The 18735-nt window shown below is 39.9% G+C and overlaps 1 protein-coding gene across 2 annotated transcripts in view; it reads left to right on the top strand.

The window, feature by feature from the left end:
* Positions 1-18735, top strand: part of PLCE1 (phospholipase C epsilon 1) — a 325202-nt gene that overhangs the window by 194894 nt on the left and 111573 nt on the right. For both annotated transcript variants that reach the window (XM_084634850.1, XM_084634851.1), the window contains exon 4: positions 5163-5479. In XM_084634850.1, coding sequence (XP_084490976.1) covers positions 5163-5479 — 317 coding nt within the window. The remainder of the gene's footprint in view (positions 1-5162; positions 5480-18735) is intronic.

The raw sequence follows: 18735 nt of genomic DNA, 5'->3' as shown, positions 1-18735 counted from the left end.
CTGCTGAGTCCCATTCATCTCCAGTAGAACATAACAAATATTTTTGTTATATTCTGGTACATTTTTCCTCAAAGAGCTCTTTCCAAAAGAAGCGCACAATGTTGTCTGCTTGCCCTAATGATTCATAGTATTCAGTTTGTGCTAGCTGTAAAATGCACATAAATGGAGGGGGTATGGTGAGACATCTTCACAATCATCATTCCAGTCAAATATTTGACTCAGCTTCTTAAAATGACAACACTCCTACTCCTTATGCTAAATGGCAACACAGCAGAGCCAATACAAAGAGAAGAACAGGAAATTCTAGAGAAGGAGGAATTTTTCCTTCCTTTCATAACCCTAGGTTGGTAGCATTATTATTTGTATACAAGGAAAGCTCAAGGCCCCATTGTGCTAGGCCACCAGCTCTCAAACTTTAGCAACCCAAGGATCCCCATTTTGATTTAAAAAATTTCCTGGACCACCCCACCCCCCAAGTCCCCTGCTCAGCTCAAAGCCCCACCTCCACTCTGCCACTTCTGCCAAGGCCCTACCCCACCTCTCCCCACCCCTGCCCCTCCTCTTCCCTCTCTCAAGCACATCCTGTCCCTGCTCCCCCCCCTCCTTCCCAGTGCCTCCTGTGTGCCACTGAACAGCTGTTCTCCAGCATTCAGGAGGCACTAGGAGGGAGTGGGATGAGTTGATCAGCAGGGCTGGTGGCCCTGGACATGATTCTGCCCCCTCCCCCAACCGCACCCCCTTCCCCGCTCCTCCCCCTCCCTCCCAGCGCCTCCTGCACATTGCTGAACATCTGTTCTCCGGCATGCAGGAGGCGCTGGGAGGGAGGAGTTGATCAGTGGGCCCGCAGACCCCAGTTTGAGAAATGCTGTTGTAGGCATTATACAAGCAACTAACAAAAAAAGACAGTCCCTGCTCTAAAGAGCTTAAAATCAGTCCAGCAAGCTGTTGTATGCAGGAGATTTCTGTGCTAGTAATAAGCTGCATTGACTTCATTGCTTGTCTATAAGGGTCTGCCCACATGAGAGCTGGCAGGATTGGAGCTTAGATTTATGACTGGATGCAACAGGTTGATGAAAACAGGGGGATGGACATTTATTTCTACTACAAATATGTCCTTATTATCAGCCACTGCTAATAAAAAATACACCACCTTCTAGTCACAACTCACCACAAGATGGGAAAAGACAGCAATGGTTATACACGTTTGGTTTTTTTTTCCTTCAGAAAAAGCCAATATGTTTGAAATTATCTAGCCAGACAGTATAAACAAGAAAATAGATATATGATTTCCCTCTCTATATAAATCCATAATAAGATTTTCTGTTATTTTATTACACTGTAAACTCTTTGAAGTAAAGACTGTCTGCATTTTTTTATTTTGTATAGAGCACATTGTCAGTTCTTAACAAAAACATAATAAATTTATTCAGATGTCCTGAGCAGCCACCATCACCACTTTCTGTTAACAGTGGAGGTGTACCTTTTGTCTCAAAACTATGCTTCCTACACTTTACATCAGTGCATCTCTAAGTCACACAGGAGAATATCAATCTTTGTCTCTGTTTAGTGGCTGGTCCCTTGTGACAATTGGGCTTATAAATTTACTTGAATAGTGAGCTCAACTGTAAAAAGTATGTAAAAGTTCAGATGTTACAATAACCTATAATAATAAATATTGATGAGAGCTGGTATGAAAGAAAGAATAAATGAATTAGTTTAAACAAAAAAGCCAGTTTTGATATGATTCAAGGACTGTGTTGAAATGCTTGTTAAAAACAGCAGATTGGGAGCCAGAAGTTAATGAGCCAAAATTAGTATGTCAGATATTAGGCCTAATTGGTGGACAAAATGAAGAGGGGGTGGGCTATTTGACCCATCACTTCTTTTTGGGTCCTTAAAAGAAAGATTTTGTGGGAAAATAATGAGGAAAAAAACAGAATGGAACAACAGATGGAGGCTACTGAGCTGAGCTTCACCATCATGGCTACCACGTCCTGGGACCCTGGGCCTTCATCACCCTGAACCTGAGAGGTGTCCTGACCAGAACTGGCCAAAGAGAGAGGGCCTAGATGACATCACTACTCTCCCAGCTCCAGCTGAATCTTAAACACCACCTGGGATGACGGTTACTGCCATCTTTGATACCATCTAAGACTGTGGCTCTCAACCTTTCCAGACTACTGTACCCCTTTTAGGGGTCTGATTTGTCTTGTGTACTCCTAAGTCTCACCTCACTTAAAAACTATTTGCTTGGAAAAATCAAACATAAAAATACAAAAGTATCACAGCACACTATTACTGAACAATTGCTTGCTTTCATGTTTTTAACATATATTATAAACAAATCAACTGGAATAAAAATATTGTGCTTACGTTTCAGTGTATGGTATATAGAACAGTATAAACAAATTGTACGAAATTTCAGTTTGTAGTGCTTTTTATGTAGCCTATTGTAAATCCAGATGAATTGGATGTACCCTCTGGAAGATCTCCGCCTGTGAGAGGCACTGATCTAAGCACCTGTCAGACAAGGGGGCTTTTCCTTCTAAGATTGGACTGTAACAGCAACAACATCTCCAGCTGATCTCTACATTTCCAGCCCAAATCTTTCCTCCCAAAAGGACAGTTATTACCATCTTTGATACCATCTAAAAGACTGTCAAATGAATTTTTTCCTTTTAAAATCTCTCCCCAGCTAAAGAGAAAGGGAATAAGGGATGCTGATAAAATGAAAGCCTGATTTAATACTTTACATTTCAAATGCTTTAACAGTTTTTCCTTCTTTCCTGTATCTTTAATAAAAGATGAAAAGGATTTTAATGGTGTGTTTGCCATTGTGCTAAGCAGGCTGAGAGCTCTGAATACCAAGCCATGGATCTTGTTTAACACTGTTTAATGTTGGACAGTGACTGGGTTATGTTATCATTAGCATATATAGTCCATCTAAATTAATAGAACAAGTCCACATGGTATATGAGTGCAACAATTTCCAGCTAGTGAAGTTAGCCCTTTAGTTCAAGTGATAGAGATTCCCACTTTCAGTACTGAAGAGTCCGGGTTCAGACCTCCCTGTCCACCCAAACAGTGCCGGCCACGCATCCAGAATGTTTTATTAGCTGCTTGAGACAAACATACAACTAGTACCTTCACTCTTCAGAGTAATATTTTGGGTTAAATATTGAGACCTGTCTTCAATCAGTCAGTATCATGAGTTGACAACTCCATGTGAGAGGTACATCTGCATTTCCTGTAGCTGTACCCACAACCCATTCTCAACTCCTTTTCTTTTTACTTCAAATTAGTTTTTTCTACCAACATAACCAGCCCTTTTCTTCTCACCCTGATCTCTGCCCACTTGAAAAAGGAGGATAATTCACTCCTTTTTTCTTCTCTGTATATTGGTCACAGTAATAATTAATAAATGACTGCACTTTACATGTTCAAAGTACTATATAAACATTAATGAATCCTTGCAACATCCCTCTGATGTAAAATTAACATATATATATATAAAAATTTAATGTTAGCATATTTATATCCTAAAAAGGCCAAATGCAATTAGTCTGGACAAGCATTTGAAAGCTTACTCTAACTGAATCTCAGAACCTTTCATAATTGTTCAGCACAATGGATAGATGAGATGATCCTGATGTAAAGAGTGAATGGGGTATGTTGTCAAGGCTTGCTGGAAGAAAGGTAGCAGTGCTTCACGGGTCGGGGGACAGGGGTAAGAGGAAGTTGGAAGCTGCATCAAAAAGAGAGGTGGGGATCAGCATGGCGATACTGACTCATTCCCTGGAAACGTAAGTGGGAAGGGTTAAAACGGACATGCCAAGATGTTAGAAGCCCTTTTTCCACTCAGCACACAAAGCAGCACCCAGCCTCCCTCCTATGGCGGGGGCGGGGATGGGGTTTGGTAAGATCCAAGCCAGGGGTTGGCTGGGGGACCTGGATGGAAAATGACAGGGGGCTAGCAGAAGCCCCCAGGTATTATTGAATGACTGTGGAGTTGCCTGCACTATACACTTTTATCTGCCGTTGTCCTAGACATCTAATAATAAAGTTGCAGCCTAATTACATCCATATTGAGTGTCTCCTGTCCTCCTTTCAGTATAGTCGGACCTTTGCTTAGATGAGTGCATAGCATTCATAATAAGAGAATGAATTGGGATCACTCATTAACCTGATTGATTAGACAGCACAAGCAATACTGATTTTACATAAATGGAAAGAATTTGCTGCTATGAAAAGATGTTAAAGTAAAATATATGTCAAGAAACAACACTGTAAATTATAAAACTATTGTGACTCTCCTTTGTAGTGACAGATTCAAAACATACTCTTCCAAATATATGCATGTTTTTTTCAGAGGAAAGAAAATTGTATTTTATCTTTGGACATTTTCTTATATGAAAAAGTACAATGAACGCAAATGAATAACAACTTCTAAGCAGTGATAGTCTTATTGCAAAATCTTGGAGGTGGGCGGGCGCTAGCCTACCCACTTCTAAAGGCCCCTCCCCCAGCCTAGTGGGAGGGACCACTGGACCCTGGAACCAAATGAATACGGGGGGACAACTAATGAAAAACAGGGATCGGCGTGATGGTCACCAGATGGGGAAAAGCAGTGTTAGTAGTGATAGGAAAAAGGGAGAAAAAATATCACATAGGTATTGATTTATTGCTATACATTCATATTGCAATGATGCCCAGAGGCCCCAATCAGTGACCAGAGCCTCTTCGTGCTAGGTGCTGTACAGACGAGCAAAATAAAGGCAGTCCCTGCTCTACAGAACACCTTATTTATAATCATGATAAGATTTAACTGGTGAATGAAACAGACAGAGGGGAAGAGTTGTGGAACACAGTAACAATAAATGCAGTCAAATTTTGCTTAAATCAATAGTCTCAGTGGTCTCCAAAGTCCCAGGTCTACACCTGCCTAATTAACTCTAGATGGTAGTGTTTTGTAGATATGAGATGAGTCACCACTAGAACAATTTATTAGGTTATTTAAATATAAAATGTGAAATCCTGTGTCGTTTAAGTAAATAAACAATGTACGAGAACAAAAAAATTCAGTCTTAACATGTTTTTGCACAGTCAAATGCAATAGATGAAGGAAAGAAGCTACATAATATTTTTTATTTGTTTTGTTTTAGAACGTCAACCGTGCACATCTATGGCTGGTTCAAATGCACTCCCCTCCAGCGTAGCTGGTATCAGTAAAGAGCTAGTAGAACTTCAGCACCTCATTCAGTTCCCAGAGGAGGTTGCTAGTATTCTGACTGAACAGGAACAGGATCTCTACAGAAGGATCTTGCCCATTGACTACCTCAGCTTCTTAACCAGGGATTTGGGTAATGCTGAATGTCAGAGCAAACTTCCATGCATTAAAGCTTCCGTATCTGCGACTATTCTTTCCTCCCAAAACAACGAGCACAATGTTATTGAAGATCTCGTGACAAGATTTAATGAGGTAAGACAGGATATTTTAATTACTTTGTAAGTGTTTTGATGCAATTTATGGGCCAGTTTTTCCCTTTTATCTAAGGGATACCTTAACAATTTTTAAAAATGAATGATGAAATTTTTGAAGCTGAATAGGGAGCCACACAACTTCTGTTGACATTAATGGGAGTTATGTGACTAACTTACCTAGTCAGCTTTGAAAATCTCAACCCAGGCCTTTCTCCCAAATTGGGAATGTAAACAAGAAAAAAAAAAAAACATTAAATCAAGACTTATTCTCCTGTAATGTGTTTATACTGGCATTTTGGCATGTATTCTCAATCAGATTATTACTCTGCTCAGAAGCTGGAGGGTATTTTTTGTGGACAAAGCATGGTCTCGTTAGTAGTCAGCATGGAAGGATCATGAACTGGGAGTTTTTGGACTCCACTAACTACTTGTGTAATGATTTAACTAATCTGGAGAAATGTAATCCCTTTGTGTGTTTTGGATATTATTATACAAGAAGTGTGGCTCAGCTGGGTACTTTTCCATGAACCATATCTTGAGGTCTTTAGTATGGTGTTTTTTTTTCTCTCAGTTTTTATTCAGGTAAACTCCTTTTGACTTTAATGGAAATTTGACCAGGGGAAAACTTAGTAAAGACCTCAGGATTCAACTCCAGGAAAATATATTAAAATAGAATAGTTACTTTAAAAAACAGAATACAATATACTGTGTTAAATCAATAGGACTGTCCTAAATTTATGAAAGCCAAAAATACGGTTTCATCTCAATCCTATCCTCTGCTCAGTCTGTTGTGCCTAACCATAGGATGTATTTTGTATTCTTAAATGAGATCCTAAAATTCAGTGAGAGCACAGAAATAACTGTGTAGATCAGGCCATATATTTAACCCCTAATGAACTATCTGGGTCCCAAGTAAACAAGAACTGACTGTTCTCTTCCAAAATATTTGTATTCCTGGCAGGTCACAAAATACAGGTACTTAAAATCCTGTAATTCTTTTGGTTTTCCCTGATTTGGTGCTAAGATAAGAACATCTAGTGATAGAAAACTGGTAAATACTGTCTTGAGAATGCTACAGAAAGCTGTAGAACACAGCTTTTAAAATATGTAAATGACCTCTAGTTACAGCAGTTTCTGAAAGATTAGTCTCAATTCTCCAGTACGTTGGGGATGCTTTGTGTTTCTTGGTAGCAAGAAGAAACCTTAAAGCCATCAGCTCCAACCTGTGGAGGATTCTCCCTGCCTAGGGTATCTATCTTATTGCCACTTTCATGAGGAATGTAGGTGGGAAGAAAGGGGAGTGGCCAGAGCTCTCTTGTGTCCTGGCAATCTGCAGCTGCCCATGTGACCCCCTGGGGCATTTTGTAGTTAACTGGTGCAAACTAGGAAAGCCTTCGTGGTGTTGTAACTTTTAGCTTGGGATAGGTGCTGGGTGAATTTTTTTGGCCAAAACATTTTTCGTTGGAAAAAAACGTAGATTTAGAACACCAAAATGGCTTGCAAACTTGTGACTATTTCCCTGAATTGTTCAGTTTGGGGACAGGGTGAGGAAGACCTGAAAAAGTCAAAACATTTCATTGACATTTTCAAAATGAAACATTTTGATTTTTTGTTTTGAAATATCTTTGTTTCATTTAAATTTTCTTTAGTTTTTTTGTCCAACCTGAAACTAAATTTTTACTTTTTTTTTTCCTTCCAATTCACTGAATAGTCTGTAAAACTTCAATTTTGGGTTGACCCAAAACTAATATTTTTCCCCAATTTTTTGGAATTGCCAGACAACTGGAAAAAAAAATCTGTTATTTGCACTGCTCTGCGTGAGACCCCAACAGCCTCAGGATTAGGGAAGACACCGCTGATTTAAAAGCAATGATGAGATTTTAAATTCTGGTCTTGTGATTTGTCGAGGATGGCTAGAAGTATTTTATGTCCAATGTGAAGCTGAAAATTAAAGCTATCCATTGGCAAAAGTACATTACATTATTTTCTAACCCTAGTGGGTTGTGATATATCAGACTTTGCTAGTGTCACTATTCTTTCAACCTAATTGTAGGTTTTTTGGCAGTACTCCAAGATTAATTCCTCAGAGCAGCAGTTCTCAAACAGTGGGCTGCAACTCCTATTTTAATGGGGTCACCAGGGCTGGCATTAGATTTCCTAGGGCTAAAGCTCCACCACCCAGGGCCGAAGCCAAAGCCCTGGTGGGGCTCAGGTTACAGGCCTCCCACCTGAAAAAAATTGTTTAAATGGAGTTGCTGTGTAATATTCACTGCTCCTAATAAATCAGTATCTTAGCATCTGTTTTATTTTACAGCACAGTTGAATATATATCAGTGTCATATCCTACCAACAAGAGTGGATTTTCTAAATGGCTTTGTTTTCAAATTTGCAAGAAAATTCCTGCACAGAGAGTCATACTTTTGTTGGCAGAAGACAATGAGTGCTTGCTGATTTTCTGGCATTGCCCACGAGAATACTGGAGTGTATTTATACTCTGGGAGCCAAAATGAATTTCAAAATGACAGGCTTTTTCTACGTAATGGGAGAAGATTATTTTATTTCATTTTCCTTCTTTTCAATAGAAATTATTGCATGCAAATTATCTTTCATGTAGTGATGTGCTTTGTGAATTTTTTTTAGAAATGTAACTGCAAAGTTTTACTATTCACTAGCTGTTGTTTCATGATAAAAAGGAAATTCAGCCAAATCTTAACACACTTGAAGGAGTTTTCACCGAATAAGGACTGCAGGATTGGTATTAAGTAACCTCTGCAAAAAAATGTGCCTGTTAAGCGTAATCATATAGGGATTAATCCTGATCCCATGGAAATAAATGTTATTTATATTACAGTAACACCCAGATCTCATTCATGATCCAGGCCCCAAATTTCCATTGACTTCATGGTACAGGATCAAACCCTAGAGAATGGAAACATCACGATTCCTTGTATATGAATGACATTAAGTGCAGTTGCTATTTTGAAATTTTTGCTTACTATATATTTAAATGGCATCACTAGAGGATATAGACAATACAATATGGTAATATTCTGATAGCTTTTATTTGCTTTAATTTTCTTAAATCACTCTAGTTACCACTGGTTCACGTTTTGGACTTGAATTGCAATATTTGGGCTTAGAGGGGAGGAAAAGCATGTTAATAGCTCATAAGAGGCAATATAAAGGGATATGAAAAGGGGAAAGAATCCATGATGTATAGTCAATACCTTATGGAATGGGAATGATTTATGAAGGGTGATCAGGAGGAAGGGGCTGACTCAGAAATCAGCTCTCTTATGCAACATGTATCATTTGTTTAATTTGTAGCACTTACATTTATTGGATCTGCTTGTGTGACAGTATACATTTATTTGTTGTCATCTGCTTTTGTTCTGAGATGTCAGTGTGGAACTCCTGTCATATAGGCCTTTGAAAATGCAAGAAAATGTTAAAAAAGGCTAAATTAAAAAAAGTAGTGAACAGTCTGCCTCCCTATTAACATAACACATAAGGAGAAATGTGTAAGTTTTGCTCCGAGTCAGAAGAGATTTAAGGTAGAATGTATTTCATTCAATTGGAAGGAGCCATCCAGAGTGTTTGAGGCCTTTCCATAAAGAAAGGTGATTAGCATAAAAATATGAGTGGTTAGGAGAGATCCTTGCAAGCAACAGTATCATTCACAAGATGTGAACCATTCTGATTGGACTAGAGCAGCAGGTGGATTCCTGACTGAGGGCAATTGTAGGTATAAATAAAATTACTAAGAATTTTTTCAGCAGTGTCTACAGAAGTGAGAACACTTGTATATCGGTTTTCCCAGGGATCATGAAATGGTGCGTTAACATTCTAAACAGCATAGGGATCATGAATGAGGGGAAACCTGATGCTATTTCACTGCAGTTGGATCAAGCACAGATATAATAAAAGATCTTGTGCTGGTCAAATCTTCGAAAAAGTTTCTTATGAACATAATTGCTATAGTGTCAGCATTTCTTTGTTGCTTCAGTAGGCTCATTTATAGTCATGACTAGAACAAGTGCCTCTACTGCAGTTAGACCTTTGTCTGTCAAAGGTGGTTATTTAAGATAAGCATTTATTGTTGTGTTTTCCCCCCAGAGATTTAGGAAAAGCATTTGAGAAAACAGTACTAAGATTAGAGAGAAACCACCTCTTTCGAAAACATTCTAATAAAAAGAAAAATTGAATAATAAAAGTGCCCTCAATACAGACTTCAGTTGTGGCATAGAGGTGCTAGAGCAAGATAGATAAATTGAAATTACTAACCAGAACTTCACAAATAGAATGAATACATGACTAGCAAATTATTTTCTTGATGAGCTGAGCCTGGATAAGGGAAGCCTGCCTCTGTTTAAGGAAGCATGACCATTTGGGTATTGGAGGTATATGATTCAAGTAGTATGTATCATCACCCTGGAGACACTTCCTTCCCAGAGATTTGTAACCCACTGGTCAGTATGCTTACATGTCTTGCTCTGTGCCTGATCCAGAGATGAGTCTGTTACAGGCCACAGCTATAAAGAGCCTGCTTCCTTAGCTCAAGTTGCTTTCATATCTAGAAGTCCCCAGTTCAGTCCCTGGTGTCAGCCATGATGGCAGCTGTCCTAGGTTCATCCAGTCAGCTTTTTCAAAAATATGTGGGGGAAAAAGGCTAATGGTGAATAAACTGTGACATACAAAGAGTAACAGAACCACTCCCAGAAATAGTCAGGTACTCTGATCTGTATTCCATCTTTTTCACTGTACTCTAGAAGATGGGACAGTTCTAGATCTAGAGGCCCTAACTAAATCCACAAGGAAATACAGGTTTCAAATATAATATACCTATCATCTGGTAAACCTGCCATTTCTCTTGGGAATTTATGATCTCTGATGGGCCTTCCAGGTGAATATGCATGTAACAGTATGGCCCAGTCTCATAAGATCTCTAGTGTTTGTTGCAGAGGCTACACATTTTTTTCAGGTTTCTCATAAGATCAAACTCACTGGAGTTAATATAGAAAGGAAAAGCAAGTGGTGAACATTACTACTGGAGTACAGATTACTGATAATGCTAAATAGAAAGACAGGATAACATGTTGAAGAAATAGTTGATAAAACTGACATTAAAATGTAAAAATGAATAAAAAACAAAGACTTGTTAATATGGGGGCTAGATATGTGCTGGACTTCAAAAAGAAAAATTCAAAATGTTGGAGAATGAGGGAAGGCAAAACATTTGAGATTAATTTCCAGTGAGTGAAGACAATATGGATCTGTTCAGATTCATAGGAAAGCTATCTGATCTTCTGGATCTCTAAGATTAAAATGATTCATTGTATACTCAGTGATGCCACAGAACTTCTGTGGTGAGATATTGTAGTGCAGAGGAAAAACAGAAAATTGCAGTATGATAGTTATCCTGGTTGATAAAAGAGAAACAGGACAGAGACAATGGTGGCTTAAGACATGGAGGTATTAAAATCCTCATTTTTCCAGAATTGACACAGAGCAGATGGAAAGGGAAGTCACAGATCAAACAGTCCTTGTGAAGGAGTAAAATCTGCTGTACTTGTAACCAGTGAGGTTGCAGGTCACATATGGAGAACAGACCCATCTGTTCTTGGACACCCTATCATCAGCTGCTTTGTTGCTGTAAATCTGATAAGAGCAGATTGAAAACAAAGCAAGAAATTCCATCAAAGTCAGAAAAAAAAAAAAAAAAAAAGACAGAACCATAAAGTCACGATAAATGACATAGGGCTTGTCTACATGGGGATTTTAAAGCGGATCAAAACTAAGTTTTAATTGGTTTGAAAATGGTCACATACACACGGGGCAATCACAGTGCACTGACTGCACATTTGCTGCAAACTCTAGTCCTTTTGCCAAGTAGACTAGGTTTGCTGCAAATTGAATTAGTGCAGTCTATTATTCTTGTGAACGCAGTTGCTGTGCACCACTTGTGACATGCTTCCATCAGCTGTCCCATTGTGCTTTGCAAGTTAACCATTATTGACTTGTTCATTCACCTGTATACCCTTCCCTGCTCTGGTATCAAGTTCCCAGGATGTCTCCTTCTTTCTTTAAATGATGGCGGGGAGCCAGAATTTGCCCATTTGCTTCTGGATCTGAGTGTTTCAGCATTCTTGCGATACAACTATATCTAGAAGCCCCATAACATGACCTGCACAGCTGCTTGGAGCTGTACTGAGACCCTGGATCTTGTTACCCTCTGGGAACAAGCATCAGGATAGAAAGCTCTTGTGGCCAGCTGCTGGAATGAAGACCTTTTTGTGGATATTGCCAAGCAGATATCTGAAAGGAGCTGTGACTCCTGACCAGTGCCATATAAAGAGCAAGCAGCTCAGAAGTATGTTGAAATGAGCAACCAAAGAATGCAATTGGGCAGAGAACACGTGATCTGTCCATTTTATAATGACCTGGATGGGATTCTACACCATATGGAGGTTGCTGGCTGCACTCTTCCCTCCCACTGAGGATGACTGATGAAGCCCACAGGAGGATGCTGGGGATAAGCTGTCCCCTGAGAGGTAGGATCTTTATAGGACTTTGGCCAGCTGAAAAACTAGTTGCAGTCATGTGCTGCTGCAGTGTGCCCTGAACCTTTCCCTGCATCAGTCTAGCCAAAATCAAGAAAGGGGCTGTATCTGGCTTGGTCCCAATATACCCTCATAGCCCCCCCACCACCACACCACTTTGACATCATAGAAGCACCACAAAGACACAAACAAAACTGTATAATTAAAGCAGCAGCATAATTTTAACCCACCCACTCTCCCAACCCATTAAGGCACAGCAGTAAATAACATATACAGGAGAGAAATCCCAGGACACCCTGTGTCTCCTCACACACAAAAATGCTATCATGGCCTGTCTAAAATATGACCAATAAGCACCTGGTTTTTTCCATGCTCCCACACCACAGCACCTGTGACATTCAGATTGTCTAGGACAGGGCCTCTGTCTGCTGCTTGGAGGCTGGCCAACCTGAGATGGTGAAAAAGGAAGACATGGGACAAGACATTTGTAGAACTCATGATAGAGTCCCAAAGGAAGACCACACTAGCTGAAAGGTGGAGGCAGTACATGATGACCCAGAGGGAGGGAGAAATGCAGTGGTCCATGGCAGTGGTCAAGGAAAGAATCACCATGGCCAAAGAGGCCCCAAAGAGGCAAAAAAGGCCGGGAGATGCAGAGGCCACTTGTGGATGCGGTTCTCAGATAGAATGCTCTCCTACAAAACATGCTTCTGCAAGGCCAGCAAGCTTTGCAGTCCCATAAACTGGGACCAAGCCATGTCTTTCAGCCCCTGGACATTACTGGTTACTCAGACCAGCAGTAACTCCTACCCACCATATCCATGCAGCACTTGTTCCAGAGGCCATTCTCTTCTCAGGTCCATTATCTGCCCACAGAGAACACAGTCTCCTGATATTTTTGAACTCTGCAATGCTCCTGAAAATTTTGAGCCAGAGCACTCAACCCTTGAATCACACATAAAAGAAGAGACAGAGGGAAGAGAGATACGTGCTTGTAACTTTATGGATGCCCCCAACCCCTCCAAATCTTATTTTTGCACTGTTTGCATTGTTGTACTTTCAGTTTGGTTTTCACTGTTTTATTTAAAGGTTCACTGTTAGTTGGTTACTCAGTAGACTGTTCTGATAACTATACATTTTTATGTGAAAATACATCTATTGGTTCAATTAGAATTTTATTTTGGTTTTGTTACCGTTTAAAAAAATTGTATAAAATAAATTTGTCTATTATGACTCATCTGTGCATGACACAATCTTTTAAATAAAGCTAAAATAATACATACCGTTTTATGTAAGTATATCAGCAACATCCCACTGCCACTACCAATAAGCGATATTGCACTGCTAACAGTCTATCCCAACCTCCCCCTGCACCCCATGGATTAGCAGCTGGATTTACAGTTACATGTTCAAGTATGAGACTCAAAATATGAATAGGCATCCCGGACAATATTTCCCTGGGTGTTAGTGTTCTCTGTGAGACACATTGCTGACTGCTCGAACCATCAAGCAAGTCTCTTCACCTCAGCTTTCCACCCATCATTGAGGCTTTCCTCCTTGTTCTCACAAAATGTTGTACATAACACAGCATGCCACTATAATGGTCAGGAATTTTTTTCTGCTGTTTCCCAATGATAAGCAATGCTTACTGCCTTTCAAATGTCAGAATGCACACTTGACCATCATTCTGCAACTACTCAGGTGATAGTTAAAAAGTTCCTTCCTTCTGACCAAGCAACCTGTGAATGGCTTCATTAATCAGGGCATCAGAGGATAAAATGAGGTCTCCTAGAATAGCTGGACCAATCTTAACACCATTAGTGTCCAAATTGGTTATTGGGGCAAAGAGCACCATGGAGAAATACCCCTTTCTATTTATAAACTGTACTCTGGCACAGAGGGGGGCGGAAATGCTAGGGACATGGATTCTATCAACTGCCCAATACAGTTTGGGAATCCCATGAGTGCAAAGTCATTAATCATCTCCTTATTCCCCACCACCACCACGCTGAACCGATTGGCGTTAGACTAGTAACATTCCAGATGACAAAGGTTATCCACTTTTCTACAACCATGTTTTTATGTTGTTACTGAAGCTCCTGTGTCAGTTCTGTGCAGGTTTAAAAAAAAAAAAAAGCACTTCCTATTCTGAAATTCTCTCACCTCTGCTGGTCATTCCCAGGTCTGCAGAATTATTCTCTCTCCTCAATCCATGCAGGTTTGCTGGGCCCAGAAACTGTGTTGTGTAGCTGATCCAGGAATTAGTCCTCTAGTTCCAACAGGTTGGCTTCCTTGTGCTGGTACAATAGCTTTGCAGTGTTCTGCTGCTGCTGCAGATGGGGTGGGATGGGGTATGTAAACGCCACAGTGGGACAGAAGGGATTTAGGAGCAATTCTGGGCCCAGGTAACTTTGTACCACCACACTTGCAGAGCCTCCCCCAGCTAAAGGAGGAGCTGAAAAAGAAAGCCAGACAACTCAGAAGGGGAGCAGACAGACAGCAGATGAGGGAAGACTTATCTTGGGAGCTCCTGCATAACGGTACAGGAGGAGTCCTGGCTACAGGGGAGAGGTCTGCAAGAAGCAGCTAATCCAGGCTCTAGAGGAGGGATTAGCCTTTCCCTAGGAGTAGGGAACCCTTTACTTTAACTGCTGGTGGATTATTTGTAAGGCTTTTGACCACTCCTTGGACTGGGAAAGTAATTGATAGGAAGTGGCCCAGGGAAGCAACTCAAGCACTCTGGAGTATTTGTGATCACTGCCTCTGATAGGCACCTGTGTCAGAGCCTGATGAAAAGAGGAGGGGGGGGGACCAGGATCCCCTACCAATCACCCTTTCATGAAGGGGGCACAACCTGCCACCTCATCCCCTGTGGAGATAAGGGCAGGGAGATAGAGACATTGTAAGTTCTGAGTCAAGAGTGCTCCCCACACAGGTGCCCAGAGGTGGGCTGAAGAACCTTTGTTTTGTGGGGACATTGGACTATATATGTTTTGTTGGACTCTGACCCCAAAAAGGAGCAAACTCAATTGGTTACCTGACCAGAGGGTCAAGTTGCTACCTACTGGAAGGCAGACTGCCACCGTGTCAGAGTGATTGCAGGCAAGGGATGCCAGAGATGGGGATGAACTGGGACATGGTGACCTACCTGCTAGTCAGCACCACTGAACATGCAACATTCCACCCCAAAAGTTATTTACAAAAGTGACAGGAACTTAAAGTTACTGGGTAAACAATATGAAGTGCTTAGAAAAAAAACAAGTAGCGTTTCAAGCCAAACAGGTCAAAGGACTGCAAAGGTCTTCTACCTGCTGAGTAGACAACAAACCTCAGCCAACTAGGTGAGGAGAGACAGAAAAAACAGTTCTGTTCTATGTAAACATACTCCCTAATTTTTCTGTCATGTATGACTAATCTCAGAAAAATAAATTAAGCAGCACTATTTTTCTCCTTTACAATCCTCCTAGAAATATAGGATAATACACTTTTGTTAAATTGCATATACATGATGGTCACAAGAAATGAAAAGGGCATACAAAATATAGGGTCTTAACAACTGACTACAATTTGCTACAATAAAAATATAATCCCACTTTGGAGCAATATGAAGTATATAAGGAAATTTTGGAGTTCCAGGTTCCTGTAACATTATCCTCTCTTTTTTGTTTTTGTGTATTAAGTCTCACCTCAACTACAGGATTGGAGAAGGCACATTGCTTTTTGGAACTGTTGTTTAATTATATAAGAATTTAACAAAGTTTCAAATTCAGTTACATTTCTACCATGAAGGTAGAGAGCATTCATTGCCAATAAAAGTTGTAGCCCGAGTAGGAGGCTACCCATATGTCTATACCTGGGGTCTAATACAAAGCAATTTGATGTACACCTGGTAATTTGCAGTATACAAATTGCACCAACAGCATGGACACCCATTTTGTTTCCAGTTTGCATTGTGTGAACACATGGCAGTGGCTTGCTGTGAACTGAGGGAGTAGCATTTTTGGGACATAACCTATGGTGCTTTGTTTCTCAGTTGTGTAGTATGCATCCTGGGATTGTTTTCACTGTGAGTTGTATGGGATGCAAAGTGGAAGCCATGAGGGTTCCATTTTTTTTTTTTTTTTTTTTTTTTTAAAAACAATCCCATGTTTCCACTGTCTCAGCACCATGCTTCCTTTCTGAGCAGGTTAGCACAATTTTCAAATTGCTTTCACCATGGAATCAGAAATGAACCAGGCCATAATGGTGGCAAGCACAAATACAGAGACTGCTTGGGCTGTATTACAGCATTCTGTGTTGGACTTCGCCTGCTGCACCCATGAAGCAGATGGTGAGGTGCACAAGAACGTTCAATGGCAGTGTGACAGGCTAGGCTGTTCAGTGGTGCTGACTAGCAGGTAGGTCACCGTGTCCCAGTTCATCCCCATCTCTGGCATCCCTTGCCTGCAATCACTCTGACACAGTGGCAGTCTGCCTTCCAGTGGGTAGCAACTTGACCCAATTATAAAGAATATTTACCTTTATCCTGATCCATTGCATCACTCACATAGTCTTGTGTTAACTTGTTTCTGCAATCTCTGAGGGGTAGAAGTTGTGCTCAGAAGGATTGAGATAGAACTGAAGTTTTTAATCAAACTTTCAAAAAGTATGGGGTTTCTACACAGTGGGTCTTACTGAATGTGTGTGGTTTGGAACCTTCATTTAGGAACTAAAATCAGGAACATACTGAAAAGCACCACATTAGTTACCTCCATACACGTGACAAACTATACGATAGTTTTAAAATCTATTAACTGAAGTGTTTTATACACACACACACCATTATTTCAGAACATTCTACATATTTAAAGCCAGATTCACCTCTGACACTTGTGTAGATCAAAAGTAACTACTGAATTTAAGTTATAATCTTGTAAAACGGGTACAAGTGAGAGGACATTCAGACTCCTAATTACTAATTCAGAGAAGTTTATGTATCAATAAGACACTTTTTAAGGACTCTAAAAGACTTTACTTTCTTATTGTGAAAGGAATGTCAATATCCTATATTAAACCCTTAAATCTCTTAAAATTTGGATATTTACCATTTTTAAAAATCGTCTTTTCCTTTGTTTTTAAAGAAGGCCCTTTTCTCTCCATGGCTTGGAAACAAACTGACATAAGAGGCTAGGATTTGGGAACAAATGTGGGACGCTGCCACTTTTTTTTATTTAGCCAGCCTCTGCTGAAAATTTGAACCTGTATGTGTCCATGTTTTAATTGAAATCATGGTACAGTGCTCACTTTATATTTTTTTATTACGAGTATTTGCACTGCAAAAAACCCCAAAAGAAATAGTATTTTTCAATTCACTTTAAGTACTGTAGTGCAATGCCCTTATCATGAAAGGGCAACTTATAAATATAGAATTGTGTACAAAAATAACCACGTTCAAAAAAACAAAAAACAATGTAAAATTTGAACCCACGAGTCCACTCAGTCTTACTTGTTCCGCCACTCACTCAGACAAACAAGTTTGTTTACATTTGCAGGAGATAATGCTGCTTGTTTACGTCACCTGAAAGTGAGAACAGGTGTTCTCATGGAACTGTTGTAGCTGGCATTGCAATATATTTACGTGCCAGATGTGCTAAAGATTCATGTGTCCCTTCATGCTTCAACCACGATTCCAGGGGACAGGCATGCTGATGATGGGTTCTGTTTGATAACAATCCAAAGCAGCGTGGACAAACATGTTCATTTTCAGAGTCAGATGCCACCAGCAGAAGGTTGATTTTCTTTTTTGGTGGTTTGGGTTCTTTTTTGGTGGTTTGGGTTCTGTAGTTTCCACATCAGAGTGCTGCTCTGTTATGACTTCTGAAAGCATGCTCCAGACCTCATCCCTCTCAGATTTTGAAAGGCACTTCAGATTCTTAAACCTTGGGTGGAGTGCTGTAGCTATCTGTAGAAATCTCAGATTGGTACCTTCTTTGCAAAAATCTGCAGTGAAAGTGTTCTTAAAATGAAGATGTGCTGGGTCATCATCCAAGACTGATGTAACATGAAATATATGGCAGAATGTGGGTAAAACAAAGAAGGGGACATACGCTTTCCCCTAAGGAGTTCAGTCAAATTTAATTAATGCATTTATTTATTTATTTTTTAAACGAGCGTCATCATGGAAGCATGTCCTCTGGAATGGTGGCCAAAGCATGAAGGGGCATATGAATGTTTAGCATATCTGGCACATAAATACCTTGCAGTGCTGGCTACAAAGTGCCATGCAAATGCCTGTTCTCACTTTATGGTGATATTGTGAATAAGAGGGCAGCAGCATCTCTTGTAAATGTAAACAAACTCGTTTGTCTTAGCGATTGGCTGAACAAGAAGTAGGACCAAATGGACATGTAGGCTCAGAAGTTTTACATTGTTTTGTCTGAGTGCAGTTATGTAACAAAAATTACATTTGTAAGTTGCACTTTCACCTCATACAAGTACCATAGCACAATCTTTGTTGTGAATTGAAAAACTTTTATCATTTGTACAGTGCAAATATTTGTAATAAAAATATACACTTTTCAATTACAACACAGAATACAATATATGTGAAAATGCAGAAAAACCCAAAATATTTAATAAATTTCAATTGCTATTCTACTTAGCAGTGCAATTAAAACTGATCAATTTTTTTGAGTTAATCACATGAGTTAGCTGA

This window comes from Lepidochelys olivacea (assembly GCF_965140295.1).
Source record: "Lepidochelys olivacea isolate rLepOli2 genome assembly, chromosome: 7".
NCBI lineage: Eukaryota > Metazoa > Chordata > Testudines > Cheloniidae > Lepidochelys > Lepidochelys olivacea.
This window is presented reverse-complemented; position numbering and strand designations above follow the sequence as displayed.